The 16,684-nt window shown below is 36.0% G+C and overlaps 1 protein-coding gene across 1 annotated transcript in view; it reads right to left on the reverse strand.

Moving 5' to 3' along the window:
* LOC107714466 (regulating synaptic membrane exocytosis protein 2-like) overlaps positions 1 to 16,684 on the reverse strand; it is a 70,972-nt gene that overhangs the window by 34,217 nt on the left and 20,071 nt on the right. The window contains exons 10-20 of the mRNA XM_016520305.1: positions 15,107 to 15,202; positions 11,029 to 11,088; positions 10,778 to 10,852; positions 9,235 to 9,291; positions 8,689 to 8,874; positions 6,287 to 6,396; positions 5,952 to 5,984; positions 4,900 to 4,971; positions 4,488 to 4,556; positions 3,312 to 3,560; positions 557 to 604 (exon numbers count right to left, since the gene is read on the reverse strand). Coding sequence (XP_016375791.1) covers positions 557 to 604; positions 3,312 to 3,560; positions 4,488 to 4,556; positions 4,900 to 4,971; positions 5,952 to 5,984; positions 6,287 to 6,396; positions 8,689 to 8,874; positions 9,235 to 9,291; positions 10,778 to 10,852; positions 11,029 to 11,088; positions 15,107 to 15,202 — 1,055 coding nt within the window. The remainder of the gene's footprint in view (positions 1 to 556; positions 605 to 3,311; positions 3,561 to 4,487; positions 4,557 to 4,899; positions 4,972 to 5,951; positions 5,985 to 6,286; positions 6,397 to 8,688; positions 8,875 to 9,234; positions 9,292 to 10,777; positions 10,853 to 11,028; positions 11,089 to 15,106; positions 15,203 to 16,684) is intronic.

Here is a 16,684-nt window from a genome sequence, read left to right on the forward strand (position 1 = left end):
AATTAATTAAAAAATAACAGGAAACAAAAATTTTATTTTAGTAATTTATATAATTTATTTATTTTGTATATATTTTATATAAAAATACTAAAAAACATAGCTTTAGTTCTAATTATGAAAGTGAAGCTGATTTTTTATTGAGTATAAATAAAAAATATTTTTTATTTACTGATTTTATTGATTTTTTATACATTATTGATGGCTATTGAGCCATCTACATGTGATTGAAGGTATTCAGTTTACACATGGGTACAGTGGCTTAAAAAACATAATAATAACCAATTATTCTTATTCTTAAATTAATATTAGATCCCACATAACTAGAACAATAGTGCAGCTTGGTGTGAAACCAGAATTTCTAAACATTTTCAATAACAAAATATGTTTCTTAATGGCATCACCAACACAATCATAGCATACTATACTATATATCTGATGACACCCGTATAAACAGTAAGTACTGCAAATGTATACAACATCTACTTGTACTAAATCTATCCAGCACAAACACGCAGTAAAACATCACAGAGAGATTCACACGCTCACACACACTTGCCTTTCCTCCCATTGACAGCTGGGGGAGCTACAGGCTTTTCCTGGGATTCTTGTGTGGGAAACGGCACACACATAAACAGAGGGTGAATCGAATGATCAGTGTGTCCCACAAACACACAGGAACACTCTAACCAAGTTAAAACACACACACATGCTCACGCTCAAGAGAAGTTACCAACACTATTAAAATAAAGTAAAATAAATAAATAAATAAATATTGCTGTAAGCTAAATAAATGATGTAAAGAAACAGGCACTCAGACCATGTGCAGAACAGCATACTACTCCACTGTTTTTGTGCAGTGTGCAGTTTCTAGCATACTACTGACTGTATTATTGAAATAATCGCAAGCAGTATACAGTGCATAGGGCCCTATGATTTCTGCAATGCAGAAAATGAATACAGAATCTATAATATATAATGGAATTTACTGTATAACGCAGAATGTCACAGCAAAGTTTGGATTAATAAATCAAAAGTAGGGCTGTACAGTTGAAATCACGATATGGACTCAAATCTGTGAATATTAAACAGCAAAAGACTGTCATTTAAATATGAAGTGTGCATGTTCTGCTTGTCTCTGTCTAATATACATACTGAAGCACGCATTACGCATTTATGAATTCAACTGATTACCACAGTTTTTGACAAAAAAAAAAAAAAAAATGAAACCATTTAAAAAATTTAAATGCAATTTATAGAAAAAAAACAACAACATTTCATTGGGCACTATTACTGTTAAATTTTTAAAGCTGCAGTCCGTATCTTTTGGCGCTCTAGCGGTTAATGAACAGAACTGCATGCGTCTTGCAGAAGAACATTGAGACTGGAGCTACTTCTCTCTGTTTATGTCTATGAAGAATCACGCAGGTACCGGGCTACTCCGCAGCGGTTCCACCAGAACCAGTCTGAAATATAAAATATAAATCCGAATATAAAAACTACTTATAGGTGTACTGTAGTGATTCAGGACAAACCAAAAACACGGTTTGGAAAATGGATTCATGATGTACTCGCTTATTATATAAATTTAGTACATTTTGAACACAGAAAAATTACGGACTGCAGCTTTAAATATATTTTAAAAGTTTTATGAATTCAACTGATTAACACTTCTTGATTATTCATATTTAAGTAAACCATTAAAATAATTAAGAAAAAATAAGTGTATACTGTGCAGTATGCAGTACACTAGTATTTATAAGAACCTAAGTGTATACAGTGCAGTACGCATTAAGCAGTACACTAGTATTTGTAAGGCCCTAAGTGTATACCGTGTAGTATGCATTAAGCAGTACACTAGTATTTGTAAGGCCCTACGTGTATACAGTGCAGTACGCATTAAGCAGTAGACTAGTATTTGTAAGGCCCTAAGTGAATACAGTGCAGTACGCATTAAGCAGTACACTAGTATTTGTAAGGCCCTAAGTGTATACAGTGCAGTATGCATTAAGCAGTACATTAGTATTTGTAAGGCCCTAAGTGCATAACGTGTAGTATGCATTAAGCAGTACACTAGTATTTATAAGGCCCTAAGTGTATACAGTGCAGTACGCATTAAGCAGTACACTAATATTTGTAAGGCCCTAAGTGTATACAGTGCAGTACGCATTAAGCAGTACACTTGTATTTGTAACGCTCTAAGTGCATAATGTATAGTATGCATTAAGCAGTACACTAGTATTTATAAGGCCCTAAGTGTATACAGTGCAGTACGCATTAAGCAGTACACTAGTATTTGTAAGGCCCTAAGTGTATACCATGTAGTATGCATTGAGCAGTACGCTAGTATTTATAAGACCCTAAGTGTGTACATATTAAGCAGTACACTAGTATTTGTAAGGCCCTACGTGTATACTGTACAGTACTGTGCAATACGCATTAAGCAGTACACTAGTATTTGTAAGGCCCTAAGTGTATACTGTACAGTACTGTGCAATACGCATTAAGCAGTACACTAGTATTTGTAAGGCCCTAAGTGTATACTGTACAGTACTGTGCAATACGCATTAAGCAGTACACTAGTATTTGTAAGGCCCTAAGTGTATACTGTACAGTACTGTGCAATACGCATTAAGCAGTACACTAGTATTTGTAAGGCCCTAAGTGTATACTGTACAGTACTGTGCAATACGCATTAAGCAGTACACTAGTATTTGTAAGGCCCTAAGTGTATACTGTACAGTACTGTGCAATACGCATTAAGCAGTACACTAGTATTTGTAAGGCCCTAAGTGTATACTGTACAGTACTGTGCAATACGCATTAAGCAGTACACTAGTATTTGTAAGGCCCTAAGTGTATACTGTACAGTACTGTGCAATACGCATTAAGCAGTACACTAGTATTTGTAAGGCCCTAAGTGTATACTGTACAGTACTGTGCAATACGCATTAAGCAGTACACTAGTATTTGTAAGGCCCTAAGTGTATACTGTACAGTACTGTGCAATACGCATTAAGCAGTACACTAGTATTTGTAAGGCCCTAAGTGTATACTGTGCAGTACGCATTAAGCCGTATACTAGTATTTATAAGGCCCTACGTGTATACTGTACAGTACTGTGCAGTACGCATTAAGCAGTACAATAGTATTTGTAAGGCCCTAAGTGTATACTGTGCAGTACGCATTAAGCAGTACACTAGTATTTATAAGGCCCTAAGTGTATACTGTGTGGTATACATTAAGTAGTACACTAGTATTCCATTCCAAACATAGGCAGTGTGCTGGTGTTCAGCTCATCTGCATTGACACACCTGGCACAGAAGCCTGCGAGACGAGCGGTGAGGATGATGATGGAGCAGCAGGAGGAGGAGGAGGGGCGGGAGCAGGAGCTGGAGGGGGAGGAGCATGCACTGGAGAGGGAGGGGCATGTGTGGGTGGGGGAGTGGCAACTGAAGAAGGTGGATGGGCGTGTGCAGGAGGGGGAGGAGCATGTGTAGGAGGCGGTACGGGGCCATGGGTGGCAGCAGGGCCCGGGACAGGAGACTCCATCCCCATATGAGCTTTGATGATGACAATGAAGACAACAGGATTGGCAGAGACAGAGTTGTGGACAAAAAGACAAAAAGAAAATTAACGAGAGGATCACATGGATTAATATTTATAAAATGTATTGATGCATCGAGAGAGAAAAAAAAAAAAAGATCATAAGCCTTAAAATAGTTACAGGCTACTATAACAGATATTGTTAACCGAAACTTTGACATGAGAAAAAAGCAGTGTCCATATGAAATTATACACTTTAACTTATTTATTATAGTTTTATTATAGTTTATCATATTTTCTTGTGATATAATATTTACTATTTTCATAATTTATAATAATGCAATTTCCCAGAATATTTTTATTAGCTTTATTATTTGGAGAAATTTTTTTTTTTCCAACTCTGAGCTTGTGTAATATGTAAACTGTTGTTCAAAAGTTTGGGACTTTATTATATATATTTTAATGGTTTTGAAATAAGTCTCTTATTATCACCAAGGCTGCAATTTATTTGATAAAAAATACAGATACATTTCTAATTATTGCATATAAATCTTTTGTAGAAATTTAAAAGTTTTTACTGTTACATTTGATTAATTTAATGCAACCTTGCTGAAAAAAAAACCTTAATAACCACAAATTTTGAACAGTAGTATATAGACTTGCATATAACAGGTTATATAGTAACTTAACAAGTGGCAGGAAAAATATCATATTTTATAGAATACCGTTATTTCAAACAAAGTCTAATTTTCAATCAGCATTTTTTATTTTGGCACAACACCGATAAATATAAGATGACACACACACACACACACACACACACACACACAAGGCAGTTTGTGCCACTGTATTGTTATTTTTTTAATTTCTTCTAAAGTTTTTTTTTTATTATTATTTGTTTATTCTTATTATTTGATCAAATGGCTATCTTTGCTATGTATTACCAGCCATTGCTTGTGTGCCTTGTGGAGGTGGAGGGGGTGGGGCCAGGGGTTGTGAAGCCCCTCCCACCGCTTCAACATTCAGACAGAAATGAGAGAAGGAAAGACAAACAGAAGTATGCCATCAGACATGGAGATGAGAAGAACAAAAATGTGAAAAGAAAAGCTAAAATAATGTTCTATGCTAATTTACTCCACTTGGTCACTAAACATACTAACTACTGTATGCTACAGTAACCTCAAATGCAAATATAATTTTGCAAACTGAATAATTCAATAATATAAAAGTGTAGAGACCCACTGAAATGTACTATACATAGTCTATCAACAAACTTTGATGTAAATGGCAGAATATCAAGATCATATTTGCATTTGACTGACGATAAGCGTCCTATGTGTCCTAAATATAAGTTACCAGCCAGAGTCTGTGGAAGCTGGTACAGAACAGGGGGCGGAGCAGGAGGCTGAGGTACCGCCCCTGTTCCTGCTTCATTGGTTGATGAGTTGTGCCAATCAAAAGAGAAAACAAACCAAAACATCACTAGGTCACTAATAAACCGTGACTATCACTCTGTGACTGAGAGAATCACTGCTAGAAGTAGACTGCCATTTCTAAAACACAATATAAATATATATTCGTCTCTCAACATTGCTCTTATGCCAATGATTAGGTTGCAGAGCCGCTGCTATAAACATACCAGAACTTAGCCTGGCTATTCTGCAACTTAAATGCTGCCAGAAGATGCTACTAACATTAAAAGTCTGACATAAATTGCTTTTACCCCAACAAATTTCAATAAGGGCACACTGATTTATATGGAAGCCTGTTTATGCTATAGAATAAAGATACAAAAAAGGTAATTGCAATGATTTATCAATTTATATCTCATAATATTGAGTTAACATATCGCAATTCAGACTTTTATCTCAGAATTTCTAGTTATCTTGCAATTTGGACTTATCTCCCAGAATTGAAAGTTTGGAACACAATTCTGACTTCATTTCTCACAATTCCAAATCCGTGTTTTGCAATTTTGAGTGAAAATCTTGCAATTCTGATTTTCCAAGAAAACAGTACTAATTGTGAGACATAAAAATCACAATGGCAAAAAAAAAATAAAGTCAGAATCGTAAGATAAAGTTAAAAATTACCTATTTTATTTCATGGCAAAAACAGCCTTGGGTACTTTTGATATCCACTGTAGCAGATTTGGACATTAATCCAGACATAGACGAAGTACATAGACTACACAGCATACATCTATAATGATACACGTACAGCACTGCTGATTGCGCTAACATGGCTGAAGCACAAATTAAAACATCTGTTCACTCCACTAAATGAACGGTGGAAGCTAGACCAACGACAGGTAAAGCTCACAGGTTGAATCAAACAGAGGAGATGATAGAGCTGTAATAAAGAAGACGGAGACGAGGCTAAACACACAGAAGCTAGTGCTTACAGACCTTCATAAGGCTCGGTAATGCCCTCGCCATCTTCTGGGGAAAAAAACAATCCATGCTGTGTTATGCAAAGGAGAATTCTATTATTCTATTGTTACACAATATTCTTTACTTGACTGGTTGTTTATGCATAAGCCATTTTTTTGTGATAACTATTGTGCAATAGTAGTTGTTTGCTTTCCTTGTTTGTTGGACTTCTGTCAGTTACCCAATGGAAAGGTTACTCTTATCGTCCACATAAACGCATCTTGTGACTCTAAACCTGTCCAATTATACAAGTTTTCCACTCAAGCGCCACAAACCTTGCAATTTGGTAGAAGCCTAGTTGATCTACTCACTTCTGTCCACAGAGCCCTTCGGTGGGACTTGCGGTAGCTGCCGACCTCTCCGACTCGATACTGGCGTGCTGGTGGGACTTGTTTGGACCGATCCAGTGCGGATGTTTGCCCTGCGGGACAGATGGCGTGTCAGGAATGAACATATAGCATTTTATCTAAAGAAGTGTTGGTGGTCGAGTCATAAACCTGGCCAAAACACTGTTAGACTAATGCAGAACACGCTGGTGAGAGGACACTAACACAAACAAACCTACTAACTATGGTTATATTGGGAGTGGCATCATTTAATGAGACAATAGTGTCAGAAAACACATTCCACTCAAATGCTATAAAAAGGGACACATACTTTGTACTATTAAACAAAGCAAGTCAATATTTGGCACAGTTTTTTTTCTGTGGTTAGTAAGAAACTTTTGGGGGAAGTAAAAACATTTGGTAAAATATGTCCTGTAGAGGTACATCAACATAAGCTGTACAGCAACCCAGATAAGACTGTAGGTGAATCTCAAGTCATATTTCACTCCAATATCAAGAGATAAATTAGAATTTTTTTCATATCATCAGCAAAGCCTATTTTAGCCTATATATACACTGCCGTTCAAACGTTTGTGATCTGTAAGGTTTTTAATGTTTTTTTAGTCTCTTAAGGCTGTATTTATTTGATCAAAAATACAGTAAAAACAGTGATATTGTGAAATATTATTGCAATTTCTAATATTGATTTCCTATTTTAATTTACTTTAAAATATAATTGATTTCTGTGACTTCGGAGTAACATGATCCTTCAGAAATCATTCTAATATACTGATTTATTATCAGTGTTGAAACTGTTGTGATGCTTCATATTTTTTTGGAACCCGCCACACTTTTTCTTTAAATCTTTGATTAATAAAAAGTTAAAAAAGAACAGCATTTATTCAAAATAGAAATCTTTTCTAACAACCCAAGTCTTTACTATCACTTTTTATCCATTTAACACATCCTTGCTGAATAAAAGTATTAATTTCTTTAAAAAAGAACGAAAGAAAAATAAAAAAACTTCACTGACCCCAAACTTTTGAATAGTAGTTTAATGTATATTGTAACAAAACATTTCTATTTTGAATAAACACTGTTCTTTTTAACATTTTATTTATTAAAGAATCCAGAAAAAAATGTATCACAGGTCCCAAAAATATTAAGCAGCACAAGTGTTTCCAACATTGATTATAAATCAAGATATTAGAATGATTTCTTGAAGGATCATGTGACACTGAAGACTGGAGTAATGATGCTGAAAATTCAGCTTTGCTTCACAGGAATAAATTATGTTTTAAAGTATATTAAAATAGAAAACGGTTATTTTAAATTGCAATAATATTTCACAAAATTACAGTTTTTTGTATTTTCGATCAAATAAATGCAGCCTTGATGTGCATAAGAAACGTCTTTAAAAAACATAAAAAATCTTACTGATCCCAAACCTGTGAATGGCACTGTACATAAATTGTAATGTTTTACTAGTGTAAAACATCTCAGGTTACGTATGTAACCCTAGTTCCTCGAGGGAACGCAAACTGAATTACAGTAATATAAAGTTTTTTTGTTTTTTTTGTAGTAAAATATGACCTAGCATGTTCTTGACAGCATTATTTTGTCAGAAAAAAATATCTAACCATAAAAGAGCATGCATTTAATAAATATGTCACGGTCATGTGCATTTTAGCCACGTAAACATACAAATACATCCGTGTAAAATGCACATCAACTCCACAGTAAACACAATGATCTTTAAAGCACCTTTTGAGCTCAGTGTCACATCAGCTTTCCGTACATGTGGCTCACGTCTCTAAATCAACTGTGGCACATCCAAAAGCTACCGCATCAGTGACAGTTCATGCGCAAATCTGACACATTCATGTCATTTCCTAGTGACTTATGACGTGCGGGGCAAACCGTAAGTCAAAAGGTGTTATGGCGTCTCAAAAGGTGTGATGGAATCAGCATCAGGAGAGGTGCTTGTGGCGGCTAAAGCTGCAAGGAAAGTGAAAAGGCCTGAATGCATGAGCACACGGCACGCATAACAGCCCATAACTCAAAGCGTAAACTGTTAAACAACAAATAAAGAATGTTAGTAACACACACACACACAAAAATAAGTCAAAACAAAACTGTACGATGCCAGGTACACACCATTATATCTCAAGAGGATATAACAGGTGTGTCTATAATCCAAATGAAAAGACGTTAGTAGTAACCATCATCACTACTCTCTACTCTACAAATGAAGGTAAAATCATAAACAGCATCGTTACACAGGGTTAAAATAAGAGGAAGTGGAGAGAGGGGCATTCCAGGTGACAGGAAGCAGAAGGCATGGGTTCGTTTAGCGCTTTAGTGCTTGTTGTGATGGGTCGGGTCACCTCGTTAAGGCAGGAGAGGGAGGGGCGGATCTCCCTGACGGTAAGGACGGCATGGATCTCATGTAGCCGGAGTCGGGCCGCTCGGACGAGCGGGAGCGCGTGTAGACTGGTCGCTCCATCATGGGCCGCTGGTCAGCTGACCTGGACCTGTAATGCTCATGTCTGTCCACCATGCTGCGGCTATACCTGCAGAATGTTAGTCAAAAAGCCACGCTCAGCCGAGCCCCAGTGCATCATGGGATCACAGGATGTCTCAGCTGTGAAATGTCGTGGCTTTGCTAATAATTAGCACACCAAACAAAAGTGGATTTGAGTTTCAGCATTGGCTGCTCAGGGAAGGGAGATTTACCAAACGGAAACAACCAAAAATAAGTGTAAACCAACAAATTGACATGAAACAAACAAACAGAAGCTTCTGGAAGCTGCTGCAAAGAAAACAAGTCAACACATTTCATACCAACACAACTATAAGCCCCGTGACTACAGTCTACTCTACTCCTATATACTCTATCTATGGGAGTGCTTGCACAAATTCTGCTGTATTACCTCAGATCTTCCTCATAGTGTTCATGGTTAGCTGGGAACTCTGGGATATTGTCCTCTCTATGGATGTGCGTAAGAGAAGAACATAAAATGCTCATTTAGAAGCTCTTATAACTGTCAGTAGTTGCTAAACAGCCTTATTATACAATTTACCCTTGTGAAAAAGTATTGCATGTGCACTTGTTGTGTACCTCAAGTCTTAAAGGTATACTTCTAAAAACTACTTGCAGATAATATAATATTAATTAAATGAAAGGCCACTTAAGTGTACTTAAATAGAGACACATTCATGACCAGTGCTGGGGAAAGTTACATTTAAAAGTAATGCATTACAATATTGCGTTACTCCATAAAAACAACTTACGTTACTTATTTGTAAAGGTAACTTTATGTGTTACTAACTAGTCGAAAAAAGTAATCTGATTAGTAACTCACCTTACCCCAACACTGTTCGTGACAATGATTCTTAACACACTTAAGTAGACTTTTAAAAAGTGCACTTTGTAATAATGTCAAATTAGAAGTTTTACTTTAAAATATATTTAAAATAATTGTTTTAATAATCTTTTCTCATGTTTTAAATGTAAAAAATTGCACCTCTATCTAATTACAAATATATTTAAATAAAATACATACAAGTTTTAATAGTGACATTAAATTTTAGTAGTTATACTTTAACCATATTTCAAAGTCAGAAGTAATTATGAAATTACATATAAAGAGGTACTTAAGTCCTACTTGAATAGGTAAAAAGCACTCTGAAGCTCAACTAATTGCATTTAATATACATTTAAACTATAATATGTTTTCATTTAATTGCAATTAACATGCAATTAAGTGTCTGAAAACAATGCATTCAGTTCACACTTAAGTATTTTTTGTAAAGTACAATTTTTTGTAATAAGTACTTTTTCACAAGGGTATACTGATAAAATACAGTATAGTGTACTGTTCGAAGTGAGATTCAGTTACTAGTTCAAAGTTACTAACTAAAACGAAATATAATTACATTCTAAAAGCTAGCTACCGTACTAAGATTCTAAAATGTTTCAGCTATGCTGCTGTGAGTGCTAGTGACGTTTATGAAATCTTCTATTATATAAGACGCCATTTTCAAGAATATCGAGAACATTAAACACTTCTGTAAAAATGTAAAGGTCACAGGAAAACTACAGCATCTAAATCCAACTTGAGTCTGCACTGAAACTACTGCATTTCTTGTAATTATACCTTTCTGCATCTGTAGAAGGCTCAATTTCTATCCTGGGGCACGTCCTACTGAAAAAACCACCTCAGTGTGTTAGTGCCACACTTAGTACATGATATTAAGCATGTATTTGCTTAAAAAGGTATAAACAGGTCAGTAAAGTAAATAAATAAAATAAACTGGAGCCTCGGATCCATTACTGCCATCCATTACTAGACAAAGCCTCAGTGGGAACATAAATGTGGCATCTGTTCCAGGCAGTTGATAACAGATGAGAAAAGAAAGACTGAGGGTTTGTGATGTTTGTGATGTGGACGTTTATCTCTTCAGAAGTCTTACCTGTAGTCTCCACCGTTTCCATTCGTGACATGATTGGGCCATGGAGTAGATACATGATTGGGCCCATTGTAATATCTTTAAATGGAGGATGAGGATTGATAGATTGGAATGAAGAAAGGAAAGTATGATTAGAACGAGCAACAGCTGAATCAGGGCAAGGGGTGAGGGTTAAGTCTGTAACTAGTATAAAGCAGTCCTATTATGGATGCATGAACAGAATGCATGTCTCAACTAAAGTATCCGGATTTTACCTCTCAGGAGATTCATACGAGTCACTGTAGGCAGACATTTGTCTATCTCTCCTCATCCTCCTGAACACAAAATAACACACAATCAGATCCTATGTGCCAAACATAATTCGACCTGCCAAAAATGAAGTCCAGCGCAGCCCTAAGGTGCTGTGGATTCACATTTCCTCATTCATTCATTCTCATGATATGGTTTGATATATCACTTGCTATTTTTCCAAGATAATTGGACATTAAGATAACGGGACATTTACGGGTCACACTTTTGTTTGGGGACCAAATCTCACTATTACCTAACTATTAACTTTGACTTTTGCCTCAATATACTCCTAATTACTGCTTATTAATAGTTAGTAAGATAGTTATTAAGTGTATGTATGCGGTTGGATTAAAGGATCTAAAATATGGTCATGCAGAATACTGGTGTGTGCACACCAAAAGCGAAGCGAATATTTGCATCGCGTTACTCGCTCTAGATTACTTGTGGGATGTTTTTCATGTTACTCACGCGAATAAAAACATAAAAACAATAAAAACTGTTTTCTGATAAAAACCGGATGTCAACAAGCTTTCTCTGATTGGCTTGCGTGATGCAAATTTTCCGCTCGAGTGCAAGGAAGACGTGATTGAGGCGAATATCCCAATTTGCGTCATTCATGTCACCCGGCGCAAATTCGCATCTATTCACGTCTTTGCATTGACTTTATATGTAATCTACTCGCGCAAATAATTTGATTCGCTTTTGGTGTGCACAAAACATAAGGCATTAATATGTGATTTATAGCTACTAATAAACAGCCAATATGCTAGTTATATGCATGCTAATAAGCAACTAGTTAATAGTAAAAACTGGTCCCTAAACTAAAGTGTTACCCATTTATGCATTTGGTAGACACTTTTATCCAAAGTGACTTGCATTGTATTCAATGTATACATTTTATTGGTTCATGCATTCCCTTGGAATCAAACCCATGACCTTGGTGTTGCTAGTGCCATGCTCTGCTGTTGGAGCTACAGGAAATCTCTCAGTAAATCTACGATTTTCAAGAAATAAAAGACTGCCCATGCAAATCTCAATGCCACAGTGCAGGGTTGTTGTGAGTGATTGCAAGAAAGATGCTAAGGGGGTTCAGTATGGCTTTTTAGCATGTTGTTTTTGCATTTCTAGGAGGATACCTACTGGTTAAAGTCAAAAGAGCTCACCCTTAGGTGTATTAATATAGACTATGGGATTTTTATGTGTTTTATTGATGTTTCTCCCTGGCAATTATATACCTCGTCAACAAGCCACATGATTTGAGGAACCAATCATGTCTTTAGCAAATAAATGCATTGGATAACTTATTGTATGTGTCAAAATGTTGTACTTACTATGAGCAATACTAACAGTGATGGTTGATTTAGCAAACGCCACTGATTTATAGCATACCTGTAGTTCAAACAAAAGCACGGTGCTAGCAATGCCAAGGTCATGGGATCGATTCCCAGAGAATGCATGAACCAAAACAATATACAGATAACTTTGAATGAAATGTAAACTGCTTTAGATGATATGTTCATGGTTACATCATGGAAGTGCAACACAAGTATATTAAGGTGCAGTCACATTTACTGCAGGAAGGCAAATTTTCACTGAAGGAATCAAGCTATTTCTATAGGAATGTTTGTATGAGGGGGAGAGATTTCCCCACACAGATGGTCTACACAAAGTGTTGAAGCTGGTCACGTAAACACTCTTGGTTTGAAAGTGGCTTCTGTAGGTATGTTTACATGCACTAATTTTCAGTAATCAGAATGAACCCAATCATATTTCAGATTTTGTAGTTCTGATTATATGAACTCTAAACTTTACAATCCACTTTTCATATTCATTAACATATGCATGACACGTATTCTGAACAAAACTTCATGGCACATACTGTGACCTATTTCTTAGCAAATATTTAGAAAATAATCAGTCTCCTCCACTGATCAGTTCATAAAACGACATTCATTGCATAAGACATAAAACTTCAATCAGATCATTTCAAGTCTACACCGGCCCTTCTAATCTAAATTGAAATTTTATTTGGATTGACTGTTTACATGAAGGCTTTACAATCCGACTGAAGCATTAATCTGATTACTAATGGATTATTTGGTTGTAAGTAAAAATATCTTGAGCTGTGCTTCATACATCACCACACTTTTGACAATGGACCTTTTTGCCTGCAAAATGTTGCTATGTGACCACACCCATTATCAATATCACATGAAAATGGTACAAAAATTATATGTGAATCTATTGCACCTCAGGGCCTCTGTAACCAAAGCTGGCTAGATCGACAATATCTGCGTCTCCACTGAGCCTACAGATATATCCTGAATAGATGAAATTCCACATTTCTAAATAATACATTTATATATAAGCATGGTCAACATCCACTGTAGCTTGCAGTTTTTTGACTGGCAGTTCTGTCATAGAGTGACGCTAGCGAGTGCTCAGTCATCAAAACAGCTCCAGCCTTCCAGAGAGTAGCGCTGAGGATACAATTCATTACGCCACGGCGGGAAGGATGGAGTGGGAGCTGTTAAGGACACATTGCACACATTTCCTTTGGGAAATATTGCTGGCGTACTTAGTGGCGTAGTTGGCAAAGTTGCAATCTGAACCCTATCATGTACGTTATGCTCCAGAGAGGAGCCGAAACGACTTCTGCACAAAGCTTTCTCAATGGGTGGAAGAATGACGGTACAGCCAAAGCGTTTTTCAAACCTTTACCACATTTCTCTAAGAAAATGATATTTGATGATATCTTCTTCTTTTACACCCATTGGAAAGTTTCCTAAAATGGATTCTAATCTACACTTTGTAAATCTGGTGACATAAACGTAGGGCTGCACGATGAATTGCATTTTAATCATGATCACGATTTCCACCTCTCTTGATTTAAAGGGATAGTTCACCCAAAAAATTACACTTCTGTCATCATTTACTCACCCTCAAGCTGTTCCAAACATGTATGAGTTTCTTTTATTTTATATTATACTGTATTCTGAAGAACGCTAGAAACCAAAAAGTTGCTGGTAGCCATTGACTTCCATATTAGAGAAAAAAATATATAAAGGTCAATGGCTACCATCAACTGTTTGAATACACACATTCTTCAAAATATGCTCTTTTATGTTCCACAGAAGAAATACATTTTTACAGGTTTGTAACAAAGTGAGGGTGAGTAAATGACAAAATCTTAATTTTGGGGCAAACTATCCCCCTAGGACAGGGGTAGGCAAGTTCGGTCCTAGAGAGCCGCAGTCCTGCAGAGTTCAGCTCCAACCCTAATCAAACACACCTGAACAAGCTAATCAATGTCTTCAGGATTACTAAGGCTATAGGCAGGTAAGTTTTGTTTTCAGGGTTGGAGCTGAACTCTGCAGGACTGCGGCTCTCTAGGACCGAACTTGCCTACCCCTGCCCTAGGATAATCATCGGTGGTTATTTAACCTGAAAACAATTCATTTTAATTCAGCATCTTGCATGGTAACAAGATTCCACAAGCTTTCATTGCAATGGTTGCCAGATTTCAAGTGTTTAAATCCGCCAATCAGAGCTTTTTTCTTAAATCCATACATTTTCATCCCAGTGGTTTACTTAATCTGCCCAACCTGGCAACCATGCGCATGTGCTCTCTCTACATTACAGAAAAAGCGCTGATGAGCTGGAAACACCAGCAAACACGTAAGCTGGAGTTTAGCGATCTCTATTGGGATTTTCTGCTCAAATAAAACTCTGCTTTCTTTCACACGGTCACTTGTGCTGTTTGCAGAGACCAAAAACCGTGAGCAAAGCATGCAAGTTGAAATTCTCTTGATTTGTGCTTAAATGAAAGTGCAATGATTCTGATGAAATGACAGTATTTCATGGCTATATTTATGCAAATTCATGATTAACCATTTAACCAGGTATCGTGCAGCCCTACATACTGTAGATGTAAAATAATTTGAGAGGCGCCACTCACTAGCTCTTCTAGTCCAAACTACTACCCACAGCACTAAATATGGAGCATCGTGAAATCGAGAGGGAACCGCTGTGGTTTACTACCTGTCCATGCTATTGTAAGCCCCGTCTGAGTATGCACGGGCCATCCTAGTGGAGCGCAGTAACCTGACCGCGTCCTCCCGATAGAGGGGGTACATACTATGAGTCAGAACAGAAACGAGAGTGAGGTGGTTAGAATTGGGTGGGGCAAGTGGGCGTTATCTGGGTGTTAAGGGGGCGGAGCTTTTCTATCCTCTTTTTTTTTAGCACTTCCTCTCTGAAAGAAGGCACAGGTGAAGATCGCGCAAAGCACAAATGCGGAAATCAAGTAACCTTGGGCAAAGAGAACTAGCAGATATGCAAAGCTATCAAAACTATCATTGATGTTGCAGCACACACCAGCAGCAATAAAGATTTGTTCATCCCAAAGAAGTGCAGATGTAGTGCTTTTCCAGTGGTGAGAATTAAAAACGTGCAAGTGCAACTATTTGTGTACATTACTATTACGCACTAGATCGTAGTAGGAAGTGCACAAAATTACTGTGCTTTTTTAAAGGAATTCACTAAACAGTTTTCCCTTTTTTGTGAGGACTCACATATATATACATATATATATATAGGGTACAACGGGGCTAAAGGCACACCCTAAGAAAAAATGTGCTTTTCACTGAGCCCAAAGTGTATGATTGCAGAAAAAATATATACCTTTGTATTGAACATTTATGGAGCAACAGATTTTGCGTGAAAATAAATCATACAAGTCGTTTATTTTGTTTAAAAATCGTATAAATTTATGAGGTGGCAAGGGGGGCCTTTTACCCCACACACGGGGTAAAAGGCTCACCAGCATGGGGTAAAAGGCACACAGTATTGATACAAATACTTTTTTTGTTTAATAATGTTAATTGACGTTAATTCTTGTTCAAAACAATCACTTTAGCAAAGTTTGTACTATTTTCTGCTTATTTTGATAAATAAAAGAATTCATTTTTGTTCAATAAATATACTGTCTTTAAAATATGTTAATATAAAACATTTTAAAATACAGAAACAAAATCATTTTAAAAAGTAAAGATTCTTAAATTTAATATAGAATTCATATAGAAAATTTAATATAGATTTACATTAGTAACAACAAATTATTTTATTATATGATATGATTAATATCATGTTTTTAAATATGATGGTTTCATTCCAAACATGGTGATTATCTAAGATGGACACCAACATAATATATGATATTTACCATCTGAATCTAACCATGTCAACAAATGAAAAAGTCAGCCATTTATTAATTATCATAAATTTATTATGATAAATTATCATTAATTACTGTGCGCCTTTAGCCCCAACAGCAGGGGCGCTTTTTACCCCAAATACCATATTACATATTCTTTCGTTATTTAAAAACTGTTGCTTTAATTATCTTAAACAAAACTGAAAATCATAAACAAAATCATTTTAAAAAGTAAAGATTCTTAAATTTAATATAGAATTCATATAGAAAATTTAATATAGATTTACATTAGTAACAACAAATTATTTTATTATATGATATGATTAATATCATGTTTTTAAATATGATGGTTTCATTCTAAACATGGTGATTATCTCTAATATGGACACCCAACATAATATATG

The sequence above is a fragment of the Sinocyclocheilus rhinocerous genome, unplaced genomic scaffold, assembly GCF_001515625.1.
Source record: "Sinocyclocheilus rhinocerous isolate Xijiao unplaced genomic scaffold, SAMN03320098_v1.1 scaffold2404, whole genome shotgun sequence".
Taxonomy (NCBI): Eukaryota; Metazoa; Chordata; class Actinopteri; order Cypriniformes; family Cyprinidae; genus Sinocyclocheilus; species Sinocyclocheilus rhinocerous.